Below are 26273 nucleotides of genomic sequence, written 5' to 3'. Positions count from 1 at the left end.
TATTTCAGAAGGTAGAAGCACTAGTTCCCATTGGAATTCCTATTTTGAAAACAATTTTTATTTTTTCCATGTGACAAATATGTTGCCTACAAAACTTGATGTCAATTTCAGAGAACCATTTAGTTGAATCAGAGTGATTTTTTTTTATACAAATTTAAATTCGTTCCAATTCAAGGGTTTTCAGTGTGAGCCCCCTCAGGTGAGGTGTGTTTAACTCAAATATTAATTGTACAGGATTGTTGTTTTTCTGCCAAAGGTCAGTGGTTCTTCTGGGTATTATAACTTCTTTCATGAAAACAAAAACTGTCATGATAAAACGAGGGTCACTGCAAGTGGCATTTAACCCATTAAACATACGATCAATACTAATACATGGTGTTAAGGGTAGATAAATCAAATATTCTATATTCAACATGACCTGCATGATTTAAGAAACTTGAGATTGTGTTTACATGTTAGTATTTGTTCATCAACCAAAACTCAAAGCACCTGTAGAATTAGTAGGTTCAAAGTAAACTTGAAACTGATTTGTGATTGTTGATAATATAGATTTATATAGCATGGATTTCATTGAGCATTTAACAGACCCACAAAGATAAGGTTTGTTTGTACATTGGATATTTAGTAGAACGTTGAAAGGCAGATCCAGTTCTGCATCTTTGGTTGTTGGTTGATATTTGAATTCACATAAAAACAAAATAATTGTATGTTTTGAGACCATAGTTTACAGATTGTCACATTTATAGTAAACAATCAACAGAGAATCATGGATATTGAGCACATGCATAACATGTACAATAAGATAATAGTTTATTCAAATGACGGATCCATGCATATTGTGATCACTGGATTTTTACAAGAAAGGTCATGCTGAGTTCACTGCATACCGAAAACATATTGGCTAATTGTTTACTGGAAGCACACTATTAAAAAAGTAACTTTCTTCAAAATTTTGACTAGTTTTAAAATTTTATTGAGAAAAAGTATATGTACACAAGTCTTATTATATAAACTAGTCATTTAATTTATAAAAAAAACATGCTTAATCTTTATTTAATTTGAATTTTCATATGACTTTAAAATTGAAATTTCAATCAAAATTAAGCTTACATCCGTATGTTAATTTATTCAGAATAAATGTATTACATATAATTGAAAAAATCTGTCTTGTACCTGTATTTTGACGAAAACAGTTGAGAGTCTTCAGTTGAATAACTAGAGAACTCCTGCAAAAACTGAATTAAAAACCTGTTGTTACTTGTGATAAAATGGAAAGCAAAAATTGATTTTGACTATTTTTCAATTTTGCTTATCAGAATTTATTGCCTTTGACCAATCTGAAATTTGTTTTTTATGTTAATGCAATAACTGAAGAATGCTTGATCGAATCCTTTTCCAATTTTGTAAATGTTTCTTATTGTTTCTGTGTGCCAAATGGTTATCAAGATTAGTCTTAACGATCTCTTTAGTATAGAAGAGGGACGAAAGATATCAGAGGGACAGTCAAACTCATTAATTGAATATAAACTGACAACGCCATGGCTAAAAATGAAAAGGACAAACAGACAAACAATAGTACACATGACACAACATGGAATGCTAAAGAATAAGCACCAAAACCCCACCAAAAACTAGGAGTGATCTCAGGTGCTCTGGAATTCTAAGCAGATCCTGCTCCACATGTCGTGTTGCTCATGTTATAACAAATCCGGTAAATAGTCTAATTCGGTAGGTCACATTTATGTAAGGGAAGGGGATTGTGGTTACGACGTAAGAAACATATCTGATATCATTTGTGAAACGGTTATTCCATAACAGTCAACCAACTGGTGATGGCGTCCTTAAAATTTACAAATGGATGATTTCAACTTCACCATTTGGAACTCTTGATTTAATAGCTTCCTTGTGAGCAGCGACCTTCTATCAAGAAAATCATGCCTGCCAAGACCAATAACACCAGAACAGGGCTTTTTGAAACATTGAAAACATATTGTTCATAAGATTTTATCTCATATAATTTCAATTTAAATACTTTCTTTTTCCTGTTTATTTCTACAGTTTTGATTTCATCAAATGTTTATATCTGTGCATATTTCTTTTTAATGTCTCTGAATTTCTGATGCATGTTTAGATGAAAATGGAATTGGCGTATGCTATCATATACAAACTGAGAAGATTTTTATTCATTGATGACATGTATGATTTTCTTTGTCATTACTAGAGCCTTGTTGATCAACTGTGAATTGTTCTTGTTATTGGTTTCATTACAAAGTCCTTTGTAGAACAACAAATTGTAGAATTTGAAGTAAGATTTCACAAGTATAACATGCACTTGACAAATTGTTCCAATGAAAGAAGGGGCATTGGTGGCCAAGTGGTCAAAGTAGTTCTACTACTGTAATAACTAGCCAGTCAACACTGAGGTTGTTACTTCAAACTACGCTCATGTGGTAGCACTCCATTCCAATCTTAGTTGACTAGGATTGTCAGTTTTCCTATCGTAGTTTTCTCCTGGCACTTCAGCTTCCTCAACGAATTACCCAAACACCAACAATCGATCAATCCAATGAAAGACTCATGTCAAGTTTAAGTTCAATCTTAATATGAATATCTAAACCTAACACATCAATCATTCCTTTCAAGATCAAGAGATCAAGAGACTAATGGATCAATTCGTTTGTCAACCAGAGAGGGAGGGAGGGAGGGAGAGTATTATGCATGTAAAAAAAACAATCAAACAAATTCTATCCTCAAAAATTTAATAGTTTGGCAATAAAAATAAAAAAAGATAAACAAAACAAATTATAATACTCAAAAATCCAATATTTCAATAATAAATGTTTTTAAAACTATATTCTGTACAATCAGAAATTTCTGCAATATTTTTATAAAGGTTTTGCAAAATAAATGCATTTCAATTTTGATAGCATTGTTTGTTTGCAACAATTTCTGAAATTGCAATAATTCTTCTCACATTTTTTCAATAAAATATGCAAACAGAAATTTGCAGAACTAACAAACGATGATAAATAGCAACAGGAACATTTTTCATAATATGCGTAGCAACAGAAAACTACAAGCTCAAGGAGCAAACGCCGAAAATGCATAACAGTATTTGATGGCAGTATTAGGTACATTTTGTTCACAAATAAGATTGCCTACAGCATTTTATACACCCGATGGCAGTATTAGGTACATTTTGTTCACAATATGATTGCCTAGAGCATTTTATACACTCATCTACAAATCAGGAGTGGACATTGTTTGTAGATTAAGTACGTTATTGAATATAAAAACAGTTTCAATAAAATGACTATTTAAAAAACATTGTGATCATAATTATTGACTATAAATCTGAAACAACTAAAAGGAACATCATCAAAATGGAAAATTACCAAGTCATCATTGTGTTTAACAATTGCTAAGGATTCATAATATTGTGTACACATTTGTCAATGATTTGTCAAAGTATTTAAAAATAACTGATTGTATAAAAATTTGGTCCAGTTTCATTGCTGGATACTTCAGTTACAATGTGAGTTCTTTGATACATAGACAGAGATATACAATAATGTTTCCTAGGAGAAATAATAATGCCAATGTAGGAATGATTACTATTACAGCATACAATATAGTTCCCTCAAATGTCTTTTCTTATACTCTCATTAAGAATACACTAAAATTAAACGATTGACATTTTTTAATGATAATAAAATAAGTAACATTTGAATTTGGTTTTTGCTAAAGAATTCTTAGTAAAATTGAAGCAAAATGAACAAAGTATCAAACTTCTACAAATCAACATTTTCAGCATAGATTACCTTAGTCATATTTTGCACAATTTTGAATCCTTCATGCTCTTCAACTTTGTACTTGTTTGCCTTATGTAGACGAAATGCACGTCTAGTGTACTAAATTATAATCCTGGTACCTTTGATAACTATTTACATTTCTACCAAAACAAAATGAAACAATTTTTTTTTTATCAAAACAGAATGGTTTTGTAAAAATCACTTTCAATTTACTTTTCTTGACAAAATATAGTTCATACTGGAAGTGTCCACTAAAATGAAATACACAAAGTTTCATATGGATATAATGGGGCTCTCTCTTTAAAGTTATAATGACAAAGTGGTTTTGAAGAGAGTCAAAATTTCTTTGGTTAATGGGGCATAAATCTGGATAAACTAAAAAGTCTAAGAGTAAAATTCCTTCAATTGATAAATGTTGCATATCATGATCTTTTATTTTTAAAACTAAATTTGAAGTGATTAGAACAAATGATAAATCTGGACAAACAGACAGATTGAAAGATGGTTTGATTCCTTTATACCCCTAAAACTTTGTTTGCATATGATATAATAAACCTAGTAGTTTCTCAAAAGAGTAGAAAGTAAACGAGGGATAATGAACACAAATTGATAGTGCTGGCAATAGCTCACACTGGAAGTTTGTGACAGGTTAACTTTACTAAAATAAAACAATTTAACAATAATATATAAAGTAAATATATATAACCACAAATAATCTTTAAATGTTATAAATAAGACATATATAGTGAAAGTTATTATATCTGATCTCATTTAAGTAAGCATAAATCCACTAAAATAATAAAATAAATGGTTTGTCCCTTGGCATCTCAAATCTTTTAAATATGAAGTGTACAAGCGACCTGAATTAATTTGATCATGAAACAAACATTGCTAAGTAGAATATATCCCTCAATACATCATATACAAAATAACTAATAAATACACAAAAATAAAAAGTAATGCTTATATATAACCTATTAAATTACAGATCCTGCGTCCCCACTTAGCTTACTTGACAAGACTTGGTTCTACTTTCTGTTTTAAAGACCTTTCATGATCCTCTGATTTTGTCATAATCATAAACATCTTCAAAAATCTAAAATGATGAGTTTGAACTTTTGATTTTGCATTTTTCTTATTTTCCTGGAAGTTCAGTATTTTTTCTGTATTTCAAATATGTTAAGAAGGCAAAAATATCAAGATTGATAATGGCACAGTATTAAATCTCACTATTTCACTCTGCACATTCATTGTGGAAAGAGTATTCTCTTGCTGAATAATTATTCTGTATAGAGGAAAATTGTTTTGAAGAAATAAACAAAAGTTTCATTTAGGACACTTTGGACCTCAATGTGGTATCATCTAATTAATAATAAAAATAAATAAAGGTTTTGGTAACTGTCCTATTTTAATTAAATATGGCCCATATACAGAATAAGATTTTTCTAAACTAACCAACATAAAAACCCACAAATCCAAAGTAGCTACTGACTGTCACCTAAAACATTGTGCTATTACATGTATATAGTTAATGAAGTTAAAATATAAATGAGACTAAAACTTCCAAAACAGAGAGTTGGAGAAAAAAATGGTTTTGCTCCTCTATTTCCTTGAGGAGTTAAGAGAAATAAATACAGATATCACTAACAGATGTCAAGAATTACTTGAATAAAGAAAACAATGAAAATCTAGCAATCTTACCACAAAATGATAACATTACAATTGAAAGGGTTAAGTTAAAGCAGCTTCGTAACAATCAGAAACAAAAAAACATTAAAATTTTCTCATCATGGCTGCTTAATTTCTGTTTAATGTATTTGTTTCAGTAAACTTTTGATTAATTCTAAATTTTGTATTCTTAATAAAAATGTAAGTTTAGAACAGGTTTAAAATTCTATGAAATATCAATAACAAATATCTTAAAAAACAAGATTGACATTCCAGGAAGACAATAATGAATATTTGGCACAACCTTCATCTTTCCCTATTAATAACTTATTAAAATATAGAATTATATGTTGATTGATTGATGTGTGTTTAACAACACTTTCAGCACTATTTTGCCATTTTATGGCAGTCAGTTCTTATTGATCATAGAGGCTAGAGTGCTTGGATAGAACCACCAACCTTAGAGTAATAACATAGTACATGTAGTATGATGATCCAATATTTTCAAATTTTTAAAACTATGACTACCTATATGTAACTAACTAACAGACATAAAATACATGTATATGAATAATTTGATTTGATACTCTATAACAAATATGATAGGAAGACATTTTAAATAAGATCAACATACTGGTTCTTATAAACCTATCTAAATAAACTAAATTAACCCCTAGGCCTGGACAAACAAAAAAACAACAATGCATCATTATAAAGCCTTGTACAAATATCATGTATATATAATTCATATCATTGCAATTAGATTTGTTCCCCCATGTCTTTGCACTCTCTCACTTTGGTCACATATGAGACAAAAATGGTACAAACTCAGACATTTTGGCAGTTTTCAGTGAGAATGAAAAATACAGAATTTGTGTCTCATAAAATATATATCACAACAGAAATTCAAGTAGTTTTCAAAATATATTCTTGTAGGACATGTGTTCCCTCAATACATATTTGAGACAAGCTTGTAAATATTGACAATAATTCTACATATATTTTGGTCACTATGATTGAAATTGAGAGTAGACTAGTTTCATTTTAAACATAAAATGGTTTAACAAACTAACCCTATAAAATAACAATAAATAATAAATATAACAAGAACACGTTAGATGTTCAATATTCCCATTTTCTCTCTGGGCTTTGGTAAAACATGGTGTAGGTCATGCTTGCTAGATATAATTCTTTGTACACATATACAACTCAGAATACCCATGACACCAGCAGTGACCATGTATGACAACACTGTTCCAGTCATGTGGACAATGTATCCCATCAGGCCAGACAGAACAACTTGTGACAGGAAGTAGGCAGTATCTAATGTACCCATATCACCCCCTACTCCACGACTAGGTCCATTACTGTTGACATCAAAGAAGAAAACCTGAAGAAAAAATACAAATTAAACAATTAAGGTAGATAGGGTGTCTTCCTCCATCTTGGATTTGGAAATACCAGAAAACAAGGTCTAGATCTTTAATAGAATGTGCAAATTTTTAGAGTAGCGGGTAATTCATGTGTAAGAACTTCCACTTCGGTATAGAAAATGACATGTTTTATCATATTTGTGGTATTTTACAAAAAAACAAAAACATTTGTCTGATCAATTTTTTTCCAACTTTGCCACATAAGGGGAGGCAACTCAAATGCAAGGGCAGATAATTCAGATTAAGGTACTTTTACAATAGAATGTGTTAGGAATTTACCTATTTTATAATGTAGCAAGAAAACGGGTCTGGTGACCCCATTGTTTCTTTTTCTTAACTAAAAGCATATAAGTAAAGCCATCTTCTCATATGTTATCTCAAAATTCTATGGTGTAGATGACGCTTTATTGCAGAAAATTGGATTTTCCATACATAATCTATACAAAATTTGTCAATTTTGAACACTGTGTGGCGTGGAAATAAGCCCGGTGACCCATTATTTTTATTATTATTTTTTAAAAAGCATTATATAAACTACATTTTGGCAAATTATGAAAAAATTCTATGGATTATAATTTAGACACCCCATCTACCTTAACGTAGCAACTTAATAGAAATGCGACAAAACTTCCCATGATTACACTGTAGCAACTTAATAGAAATGTGACAAAACTTCCCATCATTACACCAAGGACGCTTATTAGTTAGTTATACGTCCTTGATTACACTGAACATGTTGTAGTCTACTACTAGAGCAATTTAATCTTTTAGAAGAAATATAAAATTTCTCTTACAATTTCTGTATTTTAGAGAAATAATAAATATATCAAATTTCAACTTGAGTAGTATTAATATGTCCCTATTAAGCAGTCCATTATTCCTAACGATTTTAAAGTGCAAACTGTTTTTTTTATTAAAAAAAATTCAAAATTTTAATTAAAAGAAATTGAGACTTTTGTTATTTTATATTTTTTCTAAATATTTCCCAACTACTTCTACTATTGGGATGTTTCATCATTATCATCATCATACTTTATTTCCTCCAATAGGGAATTGACATAGGACAACATGCATATATAATGTACAATTATAAAATTTTGAAATAGTAAAAATAGAGGGTCATAATCTGATCTGATCCAATATTTTAAGTATCATTTGACATTGTTACTATTCTGTATTCCTTTATGGTCTATTGTTATATCATATAATCAAAACTTATAAATAAATATTTAAATGGAATTACAACATGATTTCCTCTTCACCTAAGGTATAGCATTACTTTGTATTTAATTTAGAATGGTAGAGTAATGCGTATATAATAAGAGTTTATATAGCAGTGGGGAAATATATCATTTTATCTTAAAAATTACGAGCTGTTTTTGTGATTTTCAATGCCACTTTCAAAGACACTAACAATTTTCCATCTTTAAAGGGAAATAACTCAAGAATGGTAAAAGTATTACCTGTTTGTCTGTATGATAGGTTGTAACCAATATAAATGGAATGGTTGTCAATGTTGCATAGGCAAATCCTGTAAATGCTGCCATTAAATTCACAATGTAGATATTTCTCCAAGTCACCATACAAAACATGGCTATTGAAAATGAAAACATTCCAAAGAAGTATGTCCATCTTGTTCCAAACTTATTCACAAGTCTTTCCACTAAGAATGCATATATAGCTGATGTTATACAATGAAATAATAATCCCCAACTTGCCATTCTTACTCCTTCATCATAATGATTACGCAGAACAGAGTTTTCAGGAGCATTAGGGTTGCCACCATATATGGCTTGTCCAACAAAATCAGTAAAAAATAAATTAAATCCCATAAGTGCTGTCCAACTGCAAAAATTTGCTAGTGCTAAAACTTTTAAAACATATGGAATATTTATTAAATTTTTCACAGTTTCTGGAAGTTTCTCATATATAATTCCACCAACTGCTTTACAAAGAGTCTGTAATACTGTTAAAAGTTTGATACGTTTAAGTACAAATATTAATGGATATAAACAAAGATTTAAAAGTAATGTGAAATAATTCCTTGCTTTTTTGCTTGATTTTGAGAAACTTTTAACACGTTTTTGTCTTCTAACTAATTGTCCTGGGTAATAATTTTCTTCATCAGAATTGATGCTAGATTCATACCCAGATTCTAATGTACTTCCTGGAACTTTGAATTCTGGGATATCTGTTTCAAGTTGTTGTAAATCAAGATGACTTGATACTCTTTCACTAAGTGGCTCTTCTTTTGCAACAATTATAGTTGCTGTGAACAAAAGTAAAAATAAAACAGTTAATACTGAAAACACAGTTTTTTCTTGGCTGCCAAAAAAGTGACCTATACTCATTGAATTCCAGTCTATTGCTGTAACTAGGTAACCTAGGAAACCACCACAGCTGACCATTTGTGAGTATATGGTAAATATTTGTTCCTGTTGTTGGGTACCTTGTGATGCATCAGACAGAAGAGCTTCACATGGCGTCAAACAAGCCTGACTAGTAAAATCTAAAAGTATCACACCAACAGTTAATCCTACGAGACACATTGTTTTACTAAAGGATGTGTCTCCTAACAGCTTTATAAATATAACATCTCCATACGGAATAAATAACAAGGAAAATAATAAAACAAGTGATAGGCCAGCTATAAACGGTCGCCTTCGACCAAAACGACTCTTACAACGATCGCTTTCTTTACCAATAATAGGCACAACGATGAGTCCTAAGAATGGTCCTATACCAAGTATTATACTCATGTTTTCCTCAGTGTATCCAGCCTTTAATAACATTGGTGGAATATAGGTAAAACCTGCACACGCACAAACTTCTACTCCACAAACAATGGCATTCAGCAGGATCATCTGCATTAAAGTCAAAGAACGTTTAGGTTCTGGAGTTCCTGTAGTGCTCTCTGGTGGCATGATGCTTTGAAGATGTTGTGTGACCTCTATATTAGGAATGAGCTCCTTGGATTCACATGAATTGTCATCCATGTTGGTGGAGGCCACAGACTGAATATTACTTGCTGAATGGCTGCATCTAAAAAAGAAAATTAGACAAATATGAAGAGACAATGATTTAAAGTTGGATGGAAATGCAAAAATTCTGAAATGGGGATAAAGTTGAGCTTTTCTCTCAAAAGCTGTATCGATACACATTAAAGATTATAACTGTCAATAATTACATAACATAGAAGTTTCATACCATTCTCTTATTTTGCTTGGTCAAGGCATTCCAAAAGTAAAATTTTATTTTTGTATAACATGCAAAATCTATGATTTCAAGTGCTATAAACTTTTATTAAGTGAACAATGGCATATTGACCTATAATGGTTTACTTTTATAAATTGTTATTTGGATGGAGAGTTGTCTCATTGGCACTCACACCACATCTTCCTATATCTATATAAAGAAAACCCAATGAAAGGCTTGAATTAACTCGTCAATTCAGGGTTGTTGCATAAAAAATGTAATTATAAGAATTGAATACCTCTTTTCAAAGAGTTGTCAAGCAGTTGAACATATGCACTGTGCTTACTAAGTACGAAGTGCTTATGCTATTCAGTCAACGATTTACACTCCAATGAAATTACAAAAAACTAAATACCAGTCAAGCAATACATGTTAGATGCACTTTACTAATAAATAATTGATGTTAGATTTTATCCTTTTCTTTATATATGAAATAAACTCATCATAGATACCAGGTCTAAAGTTTATATATATGCCAGACGCGCTTTTCTATTACAAAAGACTCATCAGTGCAACTCAATCCAAAAAAGTCAAAAAGGCCAAATAAAGTACGAAGTTGAAAAGCATTGAGGACCAAAATTCCTAAAAGTTTTGCCAAATACAGCTAAGGTAATCTATGCCTGAGGTAGAAAAGCCTTAGTATTTCAAAAAATTCAAAATTTTGTAAACAGTTAATTTATAAATATAACAATATCAATGATAATTCATGTCAGCACAAACAGTGCTTACTACTGGGCTTGTGATACCCTCGGGAAGTTTTTATTGAATCCATTTGCTGTTTTTGTTTTTATTAACCAGTAATGCGGCAATCATCATAAATAGTTCTTTTCCTAAATAAAAGTTAATTTGTTGAATGTTTTAATCTACCACAATCATCATGATCACTGAAATCATGTTATGTATTGAATGTTTTGTCTTGTAGTGTTAAGTAAATAAATATTTAGATACCATGTCAAATGACATTTTCCTTTAGCCGCCTCTGGTCCAGACAGATTTTACCTGATTTAAATAATATGTCCCGTAAACAGTTGTATAAAAAGTATGGACAATGCATCCTTCTATGTTACACCCTATCTTCATGATTTCATGTGCATTGACCTGTTTGTAATGGTTATATTTTTTATCAAAATATTCTGTTCAAACGAAAAAAATGAGAGAAAAAAATAATGGGGAATGTGTCCATGTGACACAGATGATGCCCGAAATGCATATACGGTAAGGTTATAATGGGACACATCTCAATAACTGTAAAAGTGACCCTACCCAAAGTTGTACTTGAGTTTTGTGGTAATTTTTTAAAAGTTTCGTTACATTTAGTTGAGGCAAACTTAATTTAGAGAACAGTAACCAAGTTTTGGACGTACGGACAAACAGGGTTAAAACGTAATACTTCCCCTCTGCTACAGTGGGGGCATAAAAATCCTAATGGTGGCATCTGGGAAGTTTTGATAATGTCTTTTTAAAACTTAATTTATCATAATAAGGGCTGAACACCTATATTATGTAACATTTCTGGCAAAACTAAGTGCAACAAAATCAATACTCCTAAAAAAGTACCAAGATGCTCAGACAACCATTACATTTTTTATGAAGAAAATCGACATGTGCAGTCTTGAGTGAGTTGACTTGCTGATCAAAAATGTATGGATGATAGTCAGCAGTTATAGATATAGGAAGATGTGGTGCGAGTGCCAGTGAGACAACTCTCCATCCAAATAACATTTAATAAAAGTAAACCATTATAGGTCAATGTACGGCCTTCAACACAGAGCCTTGGCACACACCGAACGAGCTATAAAGGGCCCCAAAATTATTAGTGTAAAACCATTCAAACGGGAAAACCAACAGTCTAATCTATATAAAAAATGAGAAACAAGAAACATGTATAAATTACATTAACAAACGACAACTACTGCACATCAGATTCCTGACTTAGGACAGGTGCAAACATTTGCATAGGGATTTAACGTTTTAATGGTACCAAACAGTATACTACATTATTAATAACACATAGATGATCATTAACCATCTTAACAGTGCATTCAATTGCAAAGTTGACTGGTTTAAAGACAATTCAGAGAATGTAAATAATTAAAATATACATCACCTGTTTATAAATAATACTACATTTGTACTTCAAAACATTTTCACACAAAATTATTTCCAATTGCTAATGCAGAACAGAAGTAATTTACATCACAAAACTTTAAGATTAAAAAGAACAAATGATCCCACCTTTCTAAATTTCCATGATTATGAATATTTTCAATATCTATGGTTTTCTGAAGACCTGACAGCACATTTTTATTGTCTATGCTCTTCAGGAGATCTGACGAATCCATGAATTCTATATCCATACCACAATCACATCTGATCTATTATTCTATACACATATGGTTTGAAAAAGAACTGAATTTTTAACCTTCACTATAATGTCAATAAATATCACGCCACGAAATCTTTAACAACACGTTTAATTTTTTAAAATACTTTATCCAAATAAGAAATAAAGATCTACTTTTATATAGCTATAGACCTTTAAATATTTAATCAATGCAGGTATAAACTATAGATTTAAATATTGTATATTCATACTAGATCATATGAAGCTTCAATTCTCAGCATTTAGTGTTAATAATGGACCCTCAGGGTGTGTCTCTCAAAGTTTTATTTAGACTACTTATTTAAGACGTAATCTCAAATTTCTATAGGAAAAGTAAAGCATAACATTTAAATACAATTCAGTTTTGTCAAAATAGGATTTATGTGTAAGCATGGGTGCAACTCTACAGCAGAAAGACCATAAAATTTCCACATTTACAGATACATGTGTAAATACATTTTGATTGATATACCGTAAACCAACTAATTTTCGTGAACGATTTATTTTCGCGAGTAGAAAAACAACGTGAATATTAATCGTCGTAAATATGTAAAACTTTGCTCTCTCGATATTAACCTACATTAAGTTAATTGAAACATCGCGGAATTAAAAAGTCGCGATTTAGAATAAAAAAGGTAAAACGCAAAATAAAGTATCCGCGAAAATTAGTTGGTTTACAGTACCGGTATATATGATGCATTTCAAAAATGAAATCAATCATTTACTACTATGAACTAAACATTTCTGCTAAAGACCTGCAAGTTTAAAGAACTTATGATCTGTTGACAAATGGGGATATGAAAATTTATAATCTCTATATTGGATTACTGATTATTTTTTCTTTATATCTTATGCTGTGTTAAAATTATTGACATATAAACCCTACATTATTTACTACATCTGTTGATAGCAAATATATTTAAAATGCCTATACATCTGTGACAGAACAGTTAAGTAAATCTTTGTAAACTTGATGATGAAGTAGATTTCAGCCAAGATGTTTCATGAAATGGTAAATCATTAGACCAGAAAAAATTATACTACGGTACTTTTGGATCACAGTTTGTTGAAATTTAAAATCCAAAACTAGAAAATGACCCTGGCTTGCAGCATTCCAAAAGCAAGACCGTTGCTGTTTTTGTCATCAGGGGTTATATTGGTTTTCTTTTTTAATTGGGTGTAAATGTCAATAAAATGTTTCGCCAAGCGTAGCTGGAAACGACCGCAGAGGTCCAACCCCGTACAGTTGCTGCAAATTTAGACTCACAATATTCAAGCTTGATTCTGTCTGAATTTGGATTGTGATCAAATTTTTGACATAGTTTGGGTTTCTGACACAAAATAAATGTCAAGATCTTACAAGTCTATTGCACAATACTATGCAATTAAAGATTCTTCTTGAAAATTGAAAAAAAATAGAAAAAAAAATATGAACCCCATAAAAAAAATTGGAACCAAACTTTTTGACCCCCCCCCCCCCTTTAGAGCAATTACCCCCACACTCAAACCCATCCTTTTCTTTGTAGTATGGAACCTTGTAGTTCTATTTCAGAGAGATCCATCTTCTTAAACACAAGTTATTATAAAATTGAGAATGGAAATGGAGAATGTGTCAAAGAGACAACAACCCGACCACAGAACTGATAACAACAGAAGGTCACCAATAGGTCTTCAATGCAGTGAAAAATTCCTGCACCTGGAGGCGTCCTTCAGCTGGACCCTAAACAAATATATATACTAGTTCAGTGATCATATCTGGAAAATTATAAAAATGCTTGTTTTTACATATTTTAACCCTTTTTTGGTCCTTAATTCCGGCATGAATTGGGCAATTACTCCCAAACTCAATCCTAGCCTTCCTTTCATGATATGGAATCTTGTAGTACAATGTAAGAGAGATCAATACACTTACATACAAGTTATTGTCCAGAAACTACAAAAATGATAGTTTTTGGCCCCTTTTTGGTCCTTAATACCTAAACTGTTGGCACCATAACCCTTAAATGTATCCAAACCTTCTACTTGTAGTATTTAACATTGTGGTACAATTTCAGAGCAATTGAAATACTTATACACAAGTTAATATACTGAAAGTAAAAAAATGCTTGTTTTGGGCCCCTTATTCCAAAACTGTTGGGACAAACATCTTCCTTTTGTGGTATTGAACCTTCTTATTGAATTTCATAGAGATCCATTCACTTAAACTAAAATTATTCTCCGGACACCAATTGTGTCTTCGGACGTCACAGACCTTGATGACATCATACCATAATACAATCCCAAAACTTTTTTTGCGTTCGTATAAAATAGTTTAAAAAAATCTCAGTCTGCAGAAAGTTAAGTCTTGAACTATATAACATCATAAACCATAAGCATGAACAATCCAATTTTCTGTGATGTTGAAATACATTTTGTACTGTAAAAAATCTCATAAATGAACATCTCAGATCCAAGTCCAATTAGCCTATCATTAAAAAGTTTATAAACTCTTTTAATTACCTCAGCAGATAAAAAATATTTTACACTGAAAACTGTGGAAGTTAAAATCAGAGTAATTATTAAAACAAACAATAGCTTTATCTTCTAAATTCACAAAAGTGCAGTAACCTGAGTCCCCTTGTTACGTGTAAAAAAACAAAGATATCAAAACTGATAATATGTCTATCTTTGGTGTTGGTATAATTTTTTTACCAAATAAGAAAATTTCTAGATTTAATACTGTAAAACTAAGTAAGTGGACAAACTATGAAGGATAACTTTCACAAGACAATTAAGGGAGTCCAAACAATATGTCAACCTTTGTAACGTGGTCAGAAAATCTGTAAATAAAAATCTAGATCTGAAATTGATTGATTGTTGGTTTTTAACTATACTTTTATTACTATTGGCTATCATTGAGGTCCATTTTATTTATGGACAGAGCCTGATTTAGAGGGGCGAGGGGGCCCGGGACCCTCCTTTTCAGGGAAAAATTTGGTTGCTTATAGAGAATCACTGAAGAATGAACAGAACTGCCCCCTCTTAGGCAGTCAGTGGGCCCCCACTTATGAAAATTTCTGGATCCGCCACTGATGGAGGCAGAACAAAAAGAACAGGCACAACCTTCAGCTAAAACTCCTGAAGATTGATGATGAACATACCTTTCACATGCAGGGATTTGATCTTAAAACCTAGGTGTTGATATATAGGCTTGTGATACAGTAGACAAACCATGTACCCTTTTTAAAAAGGAGGACTAGGGCAAACACAACAAAATATCATATGAAATTTCAAATTGCTCAATTAATGATTTATAAATATAAATGCTGCCAACTAAAACCTTTATCCTGCAATCAGCCAACTATTGTACAAGTAACATGTTTGAAGCCCGTCTCCTGGTGCAGAATTTTCACGCTGCATTGAAGCCTTTGGCTGTTGTTGCTTTGATGACATTCCCCATTTTCATTCTCACTTTTCTTTTGAAATTTTCTACTTTATACAATTTAAGAGGCATTATTTACCATGAACCTCCAAAGAAGAAAAGTTGTAACATTTACATGTGTAAAATTACTTCCGTCATGATAGAAGAATGTATTCTGTGAACTTCTGTAAACCAAAATTAATTTTTAGATATAAATGTTTATAAAACTTGCATGTACGCTGTAAACTCACTTCCCTACATAATTTTGTCCATTAAAGCATAATTTACATTTTCAAAGTGTAATGTATGCCCTTGAGGCTTAAAGTCACATATATTTACTGGTGTCTATAATAAGTGAAAAAGAGGGATTATTCAGTAAAAAGAAAACCTTTACAAAGTGGTGCTCACCTCAGCTTCAGGTTTCGTCCACTATCATTATCCATTTTCAAATACATGTATTGTCTCACTAGGTCATACTACCCTTTCCTGTTCGTTTGATGAACATTTTTACATGTATAAAACCAATTAACAAACATGCTAATTATAATGAAACTTGTCACACTGTCACTCAACGTACAATTCTAAAATGCATCCATCTACCAGGTGTAATCCATATTAATGTTAACTATCAATCACGTTAAAGTTAATATTTATTCCATTAGAGGCATGTAATCCATTTATAATATTTATATATCTCTTACTTATCAATCATAAATTAATTTGGAATAAATCTATATCTAATTTTATCATTACATATATTTAAGTTTACTTTATGACCCAATTGAAGACACAGACATTATGTGAAGACTTGTACATGAATAAAATTCAATGTAAATTTAATTGCAGCATTTATAGTTAACCTTCTCAAATGGAGCACATTAAAATGCTTATATAGATATATATATATATATAGATATGTATAAACTGTTATATGATCCATATTATTCCGTCACATCACATCTTCAATAGCTACATTAAAAAAGATGTATTAAAACATCCATTTTAAATGAAGGTTAATTAATTGCAAAGCCTTGATTTTTCAATTAAACACTGAATATTGATAGATCTATGTCTATATCATAATTTTTTTCTCTGTATTTTGAAAGCACAATCTTAAATGAATGATTTCAGTTGCAGAGTAAAGAATATTTTACAAGCTGTCTCATAATGAGACGTCATTGAGACATATAAATCATGTTGTCAAATTTTGTAAGAAAGAACATTAAACATTAAGGTTTTTCTTACTTCCCTTACATGTGGTGAAATTTAAAGAAATCGATAAGAGATGATCAACAGCTGTTTAAATACTTAAATATTGAAATAAGCATTTTTTTTTTAAAAAGGAAAAAAATTTACATTCTATTTAATTTGTCTGACAATATGAAAAAAAACCTTTAAGTCACTTTGTTGCTAATGACAATATTTGGTTGTTGAATATGGAAGTATATTCATTTATTATTAAATTATGCTGAAAAAGACAACATTAACAATCTTTTTAACAACCCAATTTATATGATACTAAAACACACATGGACATCACAGATCAGTGACTGAATTAAAGTACCTTCACCTCATTTTAAAACTGATTTTTTGTTAATCATATTGTCATTAGATAAAGTAATGCTGATTATAAGGCATGTAGTTTTCTCTGCTTTCAAAATCTTTCTGTTTGAACCTGTCCTGGTTTTCTTAAGTGTAGCTGTAACTGGAAACTTCATGTGACACTGATTGAATTAAGTAGTGTTATTAATGACTGTATAATGACGAATGTCTTGTCTGACCCATGTATATAGCTAAACAAATTCCCAATTCACTTATGGTGGTGGGTCTGACAGGGGCGAACTTACGCAGTAGATAACAGGTGACATACACTATTGGTTTCAGTATCAGATTTGACCAGGAACTTGTTAATTATCAGTAATATTAATTATGTTGAAAACAAAAGGGCCTGGAATGGTGTAATATTTAATCAACACCAGTGTCCTATATTAGTTGTATATAAAGTTGAATTCTTTGATTCATCGTTTTTTCATCATGTTGTCTAACAAATTGGACCTCATTATTTAGTATTATAGATTATATAGCCATAATTTGAATTCATATTCAATATTTTGCTGTAGTGCAATATACAATGTTGTTTCAAATTGCCCCCCCCCCCTTTTTCAATTAGTTTTGCCCCTAATTCTTGAACAATTTGAGCAATAACACACCCCAATGTCTATCCTAACCATTCCTTAGTCGTATGAAAACTTGTGGTATAATTTCAAAGAGATCCATACACCATTCCACAAGTTATTGACTGGAAACTAAAAAAAATGCTTATTTCAGCCCTGCTTTGGCCCCTAATTACAAAACTGTTGGGACCATAACCCCCAAAATCAATCCCAACCTTCCTTTTGTGGTTATAAACCTTGTGTTTAAATTTCAAAGTTATATTTACTAATACATGTTATACTAAAGGTATTGTCCGTAATCCAAATGTCTTTGGGCAATACCAATATACGACTACAAATTTTTTTGTGGTCGTATAAAAAGTAGGTATATTAATTTCAAAATTAATGTTATTTAAGCTATACAAGTCTGGAAATTAAAACATAATCACTATAATCAATGAGTATTATTTTATAAGCGCGATAATATACAGCTGTCTCTCTCTTTATATCTTTATTACAGTGACTTGACTGTTAGTGTTGCTATCCACCAATTGCAACTCATTCAAAACTTTGACCAAATTGCAATTTGTTTTATAAAATCAAATTGTTCAACTGGTCAGAATATTGAACAAATTGTTCAGTCAAAATGTGAAAGTGCAAGGTGATAAAATAAAATATACTTACAATCCTATAAGACTTTAACTCCACTTTATTGATGGTATTACTAAATCAGTCTATCAATCTGTATAGTTATATTATAGCCATTACCATACTAAAGGTGAACTGTTTTATTTTTAATTGCTATAAAAATGTCCAAACTAAGCTTTTATATAGTTTTTCTTTCGAAAAGTATTCTATATTCATAAGAATCACACATTATGTGAATAAAAACATTTCATATTCAGTAAAATATTTGTGAAATTGCAATATGTTTGTAGGAAGGGGAGATAATCTTTTTGGTTTCAAAAAATCTTTATTCAAAAGAATAGTATTTTAGGTTATCTCCACAAGGAAACTTATCAATAGCATATTGTTATTTCACACATATTTTACTGAATATATGATGTATTATTTTAAATCTATAATACTAAAATAACGAGGCCCAATTTGTCAGCCGTCATCACGTAAAAACGACGAATCAAAGAATTCAACTTTATATATAACTAATATAGTACAAAGGTGTAGATTAAAAATTACACCACTCCAGGCCTTTTTGTTTTCCACGTAATTAATATTGCCAATAATTAAAGTTCCGGATCGAGTCCGATACCGATACCAATAGCATATTCACCTGTTCCCTATTACCTTATCTGTACGTTTCGCATCTGACAGGCGCACCACCAAACGGTGTATTCAGGATTAATAAGCTATATACACAGGTCATAATCACAGGGTTGACACTACTAAGTTGTCAAATTGTTACCTATTGTAGTATTTTAATCAGTAAGACTTTCAAAGATAACAATACGAATACTAAAAATCTGTGACTAAAAATAAGGCGTATAGGTACAGTTTTCAATTTGTTAACGGGCATGACGTAAAACAGCGAATTAAAGAATTCAACTTTATTTATAACTAATAAAGGACAATGCTGTTTATTAAAAAATACTCAACTCCAGGACCTTTTGTTTTCCAAATAATTAATATTACCAATAATTGACAAGTTCCAGTTCGACGGGTTCAAACAGAAAGATTTGAAAGCAGAGAAAACTGTATCTTATAATCGGCATGACTTTATCAGATGACAATACTAATACTAAAATAAGGCTTGCGCATAGTTATATACTTTAATTCAGTCACGGACCCGCGATATCACGGGTGTGTTCTAGTGATATATGATTCTTATAAATATAAAATCCTTTTCAAAAGAAAAACTATATAAAAGCTTAGTTTGGACATTTTTATAGCAATTAAAAATAAAAAGGATTTTATATTTATAAGAATCATATATCATTTAAAATAATACATCATATATTCAGTAAAATATGTGTGAAATAACAATATGCTATTGATAAGTTTCCTTGTGGAGATAACCTAAAATACTATTCTTTTGAATAAAGATTTTTTGAAACCAAAAAAGATTATCTCCCCTTCCTACAAACATATTGCAATTTCACAAATATTTTACTGAATATGAAATGTTTTTATTCACATAATGTGTGATTCTTATGAATATAGAATACTTTTCGAAAGAAAAACTATATAAAAGCTTAGTTTGGACATTTTTATAGCAATTAAAAATAAAACAGTTCACCTTTAGTATGGTAATGGCTATAATATAACTATACAGATTGATAGACTGATTTAAAAATACCATCAATAAAGTGGAGTTAAAGTCTTATAGGATTGTAAGTATGTTTTATTTTATCACCTTGCACTTTCAGTCTTGACTGTGGTTTTCTACAGCAGTTGGTTCAAATTTCTGACCAGTTGAACAATTTGGTTTAATAAAACAAATTGCAATTTGGTCAAAACTTTGAATGAATTGCAATTGGTGGATAGCAACACTTACAGTCAAGTCACTGTAAAATAAATGTCAATGACAGGGTGGAGGCTGTTAAGTAATATTTCCTATAGTATAGATTTGATGCTAGTTTTATATCTATTTAATGTAAATACACAAAGTTTAATTTAATTGATGCGAAAATTTGATGAAAAAAGCTATACACAAAAAAATGTCTAGCAAAATAATTTGGCTTACAGTACTTTGAAAATCTTGATTGTTTACATGGAAAATTTAGTCTTTTATTTTTAGCTATCAAAACAGCTTTGTTGAGTCTTTATAACTTTATATTGCACCTGACACACCTTATAGTAGTGCTTCTTGAAATCTTGCATGAACTTTCAAATTGGGCATATGAACATGTACATTTGCATTGACAAGCATGTACATGTATCCTTCATTTTCAATTCAATTCAATTCAAAGTTTTATTTAGAGTCGATATTTAATAAACTACATAACACAAGCTCTAGTGAGCTTTTCAAATCGACTTAATAACAAAATACAATACACGCACACACAATACAATACACACATACAAAAGTCATGAAAACAACACAATTTTGAACATATAATGCATAGCAAGATACCATAATGACATATATAAGTTAAAAGCATATAGTACACTTAAAACATAGCACAAGTTAATAATAAGATTGCACAAATCAAATAGCCACACAGAAAATAAAAGTAAAATAAAACAGGCATTAACACTATATGCATGCACTGCACTGGCATGAGCTGTTACTTGGATCCCATGTTTGTACCAATTTTTTGAATTGGTCGAAAGATGTTTCCACTCGACAATGGTTCGGTAGCTCATTCCAGATTTGTGCAGCATTATAGCGAAACGATCTTAAGCCATATTTAGTAGTTCGAACTCTTGGGAGTACTGCTGTTTCCTGTGATCTTAAATCATACTTGTTAATTTTTATATCAAAAAATCATGAAGGTAGCTCGGACTTTTTTGGTGAATTATTTTAAATGTTTCTATTGCAATTGTTTTTATTCTTCTTATTTTTAAAGATGGTAATTTAGATTTTTCTAGCAATTTTTCGTAAGGAATATCATAATCTTCATAAATGAATCTTAGAGCTCTTTCTTGAATTTTTTCCATTTTAAAAGAATTTTTTTCACTACAGTAGTGCCAAATTACTGGACAATAGTTAAAGTTCGAAAGTATGAATGAGTAGTATGCTGTTAACCTACCTAGCCTGTTTAAATATTTACCCATACGTTTTAGAATATTTAATTGTCTTGATGCCTTTTTACATATTTCAGAAATATGATTGTTAAAATTTAAGTCCGAATCTATAGTTATTCCAAGAAGTTTAACATTTTTTTCACAAGAAATTTTATTTCCATTTAAATTAAATATCAAATTATGTTTATTTGTTTTTTTCCCAATGGCTATAGCCTGGAATTTGTCAGGATTAGCCTTCATTAAATTTAAAGAAAACCAGTTTATTAGATTTAAACTATCAGTTTCTAAACTTTCAACAACTTTATCTAAATTATGATCACTGTATGATACAGTGTTTTCATCAGCATAATTATAAATGGTGCTTTTTTGAACAAAATGAAATATGTCATTTATGAAGACATTGAAAAGAACTGGACCAAGAATTGACCCTTGTGGTACGCCTTTAAAAATACGGTCCCATTCGCTGAAGAACTTCCAATTTTAATTCATTGTTTTCGGTTTTCTAAATAACTTTTTAATAATTTTTAGAGAATTTTTAGACAGACCGTATGCTTCTAATTTAAGTAAAAGTAAATCATGAGGTAAACAATCAAATGCTTTAGATAGATCCATCAAAATTGCAGCAATAAATTTGTTCTCGTCCAGAGCTTTTTTCCAGTCTTCTATTATTTTAATAAGTGCAGTTTGGCAACCAAAACCTGACCTAAATGCCGAAAGAAGAGGATGAAAATGTTTATTTAAGAATTCCATTTAATAGTTGGTCATGAATAGCTCTTTCATAAATTTTAGAAATACATGGCAACACACTTACAGGTCTATAATTTTCTTTATCAAGAGAGTTATTCTTTTTAAAAAGTGGGGAAACCTGAGCAGCTTTAAGATTATCAGGAAAAATTGAGCTTTCAATTGATTTATTAACTAAAATTTTAATAGGATTTGCTATTACTGGCTGTGCCAATTTTATAATTTTTGGTGAAATATTGTCATATCCAGTGGCTTTTCTTATATTTAACCTATTTATTTGTTTACTCACAAACTCTTCTGCTACAGGTTTAAAATTCAACTCATTATAATCATTTTTATTTTCTTCAATTTTTATTATACTTGGATGATTTCTGTCTATTTTAATGTTTTTGTCTCCTATATCTTTAGCCACATTTATGAAAAATTTATTGAAAATTTCTGATACCTCTTTAGGATCACTGAGAATTTTATCATTTTCATATAAAATTATGTTATTGTTTGATTTAATATTTTAAAATTATAAATTGTATCCTTCAACTTTAGAAAATGACTGAATACACCACTGCAAATATGGCTAACATTTTGAGGAATAAATGCAGAAATCTTTAGACCTAAGAAGCTAAGACACATCTTCACTTTAATGGCTTGGGTAACATTATCAAGTAGTTTTAGCTACATGTATGGGTCCATCCAATTAACTTTATTTCATCCCCATTTTGTCTTGGGCTTATATATAAAATTCTTACCATTTTTTCTGACTCATTATCCATTATTGATTAAATGAATATTATCAAATCTACATAAAAATCTGAAAAATAAAAAAAATGATTTTTAGGAAGTGGAATGATACTCAGAATTGCATGTCTTTCCTGCTTTTGTAGAATAAATTTGATGTACTGCCTTATACATTTACGTTTATTTTACATATGAGACATAAAAAATGTCCTTTAAAAAAAAGGTGACAAATTGTCTTCATCAGGTGTCCAGAATATATCCCATGCATGATTAAGATTAGATTACTATAATGAACCCAACAGACAACTCCCCACTAGAGACTAAATGACATAGATGTTAACATTATAGGTCACCATACAGCCTTAACAGCGGTCAACAATCAGCAAAGCCCATACTGCATAGACTTGAATGAAATACTAATACAATATACAACAGCAAAAGACAACCACTGAAAAGACAACTTGTGATCTGAGTTTGTGGCAATTCTCTAAAAAAAAATTGGTTTTAATGAACATCAATCATGCATTCAGCAGCTTTGCCATTTCTTTCCCATGTTGAGCAAGTGATTGAAAAATATGATGCTTTTTTTTAAATACATTGCACCAATCATTCTATAATTTTAATTTATTGTATAGCAATATAATATTTCCAACAGAAAGTAACCAAAAGTTAGCATGCAATAAATTCTAATATTGCACTAGTGCAATAAATATTCAAAATTCATGACGTCATCAATGACAAAATCTTAGTTTAAACCAATTTTTCCTTTCAAATATTATATTGCTATACAATAAAAGGGTTATTGCATGAATATTGGGGAATATTGTCCCTCGTAGAACATATATTGCACTCGCAAGCTCGTGCAATATAAAATTCTACTCGGGACAATATTCCCCAATATTCATGCAATAACCCTATATTATTATAATTGATAATCCGCACTGCTGTCAATAGGAAACTATGATACAGAACATATGTTATTTCTAGTTTATCCTGCATAATGACGATCACAAATATGCTTGATGAAATTTAATAGTGCAGGGATTCAGGCAATGCCCTCTTTCTAGGAAATAATGTCATGAAGCACAAGTTTTTCTGGTGAGGGACATTACTTAAAAGTAGCCTATTACAGGCTCCTTACTTGGGACAGGCACACACAGAGTATGACAGGGTTAGGAGGTGCACAACCCTCCATTGTTATCTTTAACATATAGAAGTTAATTATGAAGTATTATGTACCTCATACTAGATGATTGATTTCCATGTCTGAGGCCCCTGTAACATCATTCAATTGTTATCATGTAGTTAATACTTATGCATAGGTGACTTCGTTACCTTCCTCATCCTTGTAACTTCCCTTATTTATATAAAAAAAAAATTAAAAAAAACTCAACTGTGGTTGTTATTACAGCCCCAAGTTTTTACTTTGGTCTTGGTACCAGAGATGTGAGAAGAAGGGTAAATTGATGAAAACTCTCGCAACGAGGGTCAGAATGGAACCAGGGACTATCTGCTTTGACTGCTGTGTCAGTGTGTGAATAAGTTCTGTCTTCTACTTCAATGTAAATCAATCCAATGTCCAAGTTGTCTCATATCTTTGGGCCTAACACCCCTCAGATATGAGAAGCCTACATGTACATCTTATACATGTGACATTTCACATTCAACCACATAATACGTAACATAATACGTAACATAATACGTAACATGCAAGCGCATGTACTTGTATGCAAACAGTCATTCTTCATATATATAGAAGAGGATTTAATAGACCACTTTCGAGTTCATCCGTCACCGGAAAAAACTCGTCAATTATACGCCCTTTTATCACCGTCATTTGTGCGTTTTGGGGCGTCGTCACTTCCCTTCCAATGTTGAGCGAGTGGTTGGAAAACTATAATTCTATATTATACGAATTATTCGGCAAATTGAATTCTCAAAATTGACAATCAACACTGCTGTCATTAGGGAATTGTCAGTAAGTACCTACAGAGCAACCATTATTTCTAGTTTATCCTGCACAAAGACGATCACTAAGACGCTTGATGAACGTAAATAGTGCAGGGATACAGGCGACCCCCTCTATCTGGTAAATGACGTCATAAAGGCGTGCATAATTGACGAGTTTTTGCCGGTGACGGATGAACTCGAAAGTGGTCTATTGGATCCTATTACAATGCATTCCACTTTTTCAATTTAAACACTTCTCGTGTTTTGACAGTATACTAATAATATATACAAGCTTATATGATGGGGGGAGGGTCGGAGGGGTACTGATCCTGAAATTTCTGGTTTGAAAACATGAAATATCGAGGTCCTTAATTTAAAGAAATTTAAATCCAGACATCCTGAAATTCAAAAAGAGAATTCTCAGATCCTGATCCCGATCTTAAAAACACCGAAATGGTCGGCTCAGTGGCAGATCAAGGGGGGGGGGGGGGGGGTTTCCGGGGGTTGGAACCCCTTTTTTTTTTGGTCGATCAATGCATTTGAATGGGAGCATATAGTTGGAACCCCCCTTTTAAAATGGCTGGATCCGCCACTGCTGCCCCTCTGATATGAAGACGATATCCACATTCTTTTGGCTTTACACATCACGCCTCCATGTTATACCATCGCACTGTTGTTGTATCGGATCATTGGACTAATGGACCGACGGAATATCGGACTGACAGACTACTTAACTGTCGGAATTTCGGGGTATCACTTCTCGCTCAGACACAGATCCGCCCCCTCCTTTTTTGCTTTACCAACCCCCTTTTTGTTTTTATAAATTATACACACCTTTATAAAGTTAAAGTGAGGAAACTATTGTCTGTTGGAGTTGTTAATACAGACTTATACTTTGGCCGTTTTCTGACTTTTCAGAACTGCCTAAATAATCAGTGGACATCTAATTTTCGATCTTCTAAACAAAGTTTGCCCACGTCCGAGTGTTTAACCCGGATTCGAAAATATCAAAAATTTAATTGCAAAGAAAATGTT

The 26273-nt window shown here is 31.1% G+C and overlaps 1 protein-coding gene across 4 annotated transcripts; it reads right to left on the bottom strand.

The window, feature by feature from the left end:
* Positions 1–2742: 2742 nt before the first annotated feature.
* LOC139530004 (solute carrier family 45 member 3-like) lies at positions 2743–26248 on the bottom strand. 4 transcript variants are annotated; one of them, XM_071326020.1, is made up of 4 exons: positions 26073–26248; positions 23300–23361; positions 8377–9955; positions 2743–6870 (listed from the first exon to the last, which is right to left on the bottom strand). In XM_071326020.1, exons 3-4 carry the CDS (start codon positions 9907–9909, stop codon positions 6595–6597), a joined length of 1809 nt encoding a protein of 602 aa, XP_071182121.1. In that variant the 5' UTR covers positions 9910–9955; positions 23300–23361; positions 26073–26248; the 3' UTR covers positions 2743–6594. The 4 variants fall into 4 exon arrangements, with proteins under 4 accessions (XP_071182121.1, XP_071182122.1, XP_071182120.1 ...); XM_071326021.1 differs by lacking the exon at positions 23300–23361; XM_071326019.1 differs by lacking the exons at positions 23300–23361; positions 26073–26248 and adding an exon at positions 16360–16739.
* Positions 26249–26273: the final 25 nt, after the last annotated feature.

This window comes from Mytilus edulis, chromosome 7 (genome assembly GCF_963676685.1).
Source record: "Mytilus edulis chromosome 7, xbMytEdul2.2, whole genome shotgun sequence".
Taxonomy (NCBI): domain Eukaryota; kingdom Metazoa; phylum Mollusca; class Bivalvia; order Mytilida; family Mytilidae; genus Mytilus; species Mytilus edulis.
Note: the sequence above shows the minus strand (reverse complement) of the source record. Positions and strands in the feature narration are given on the sequence as shown.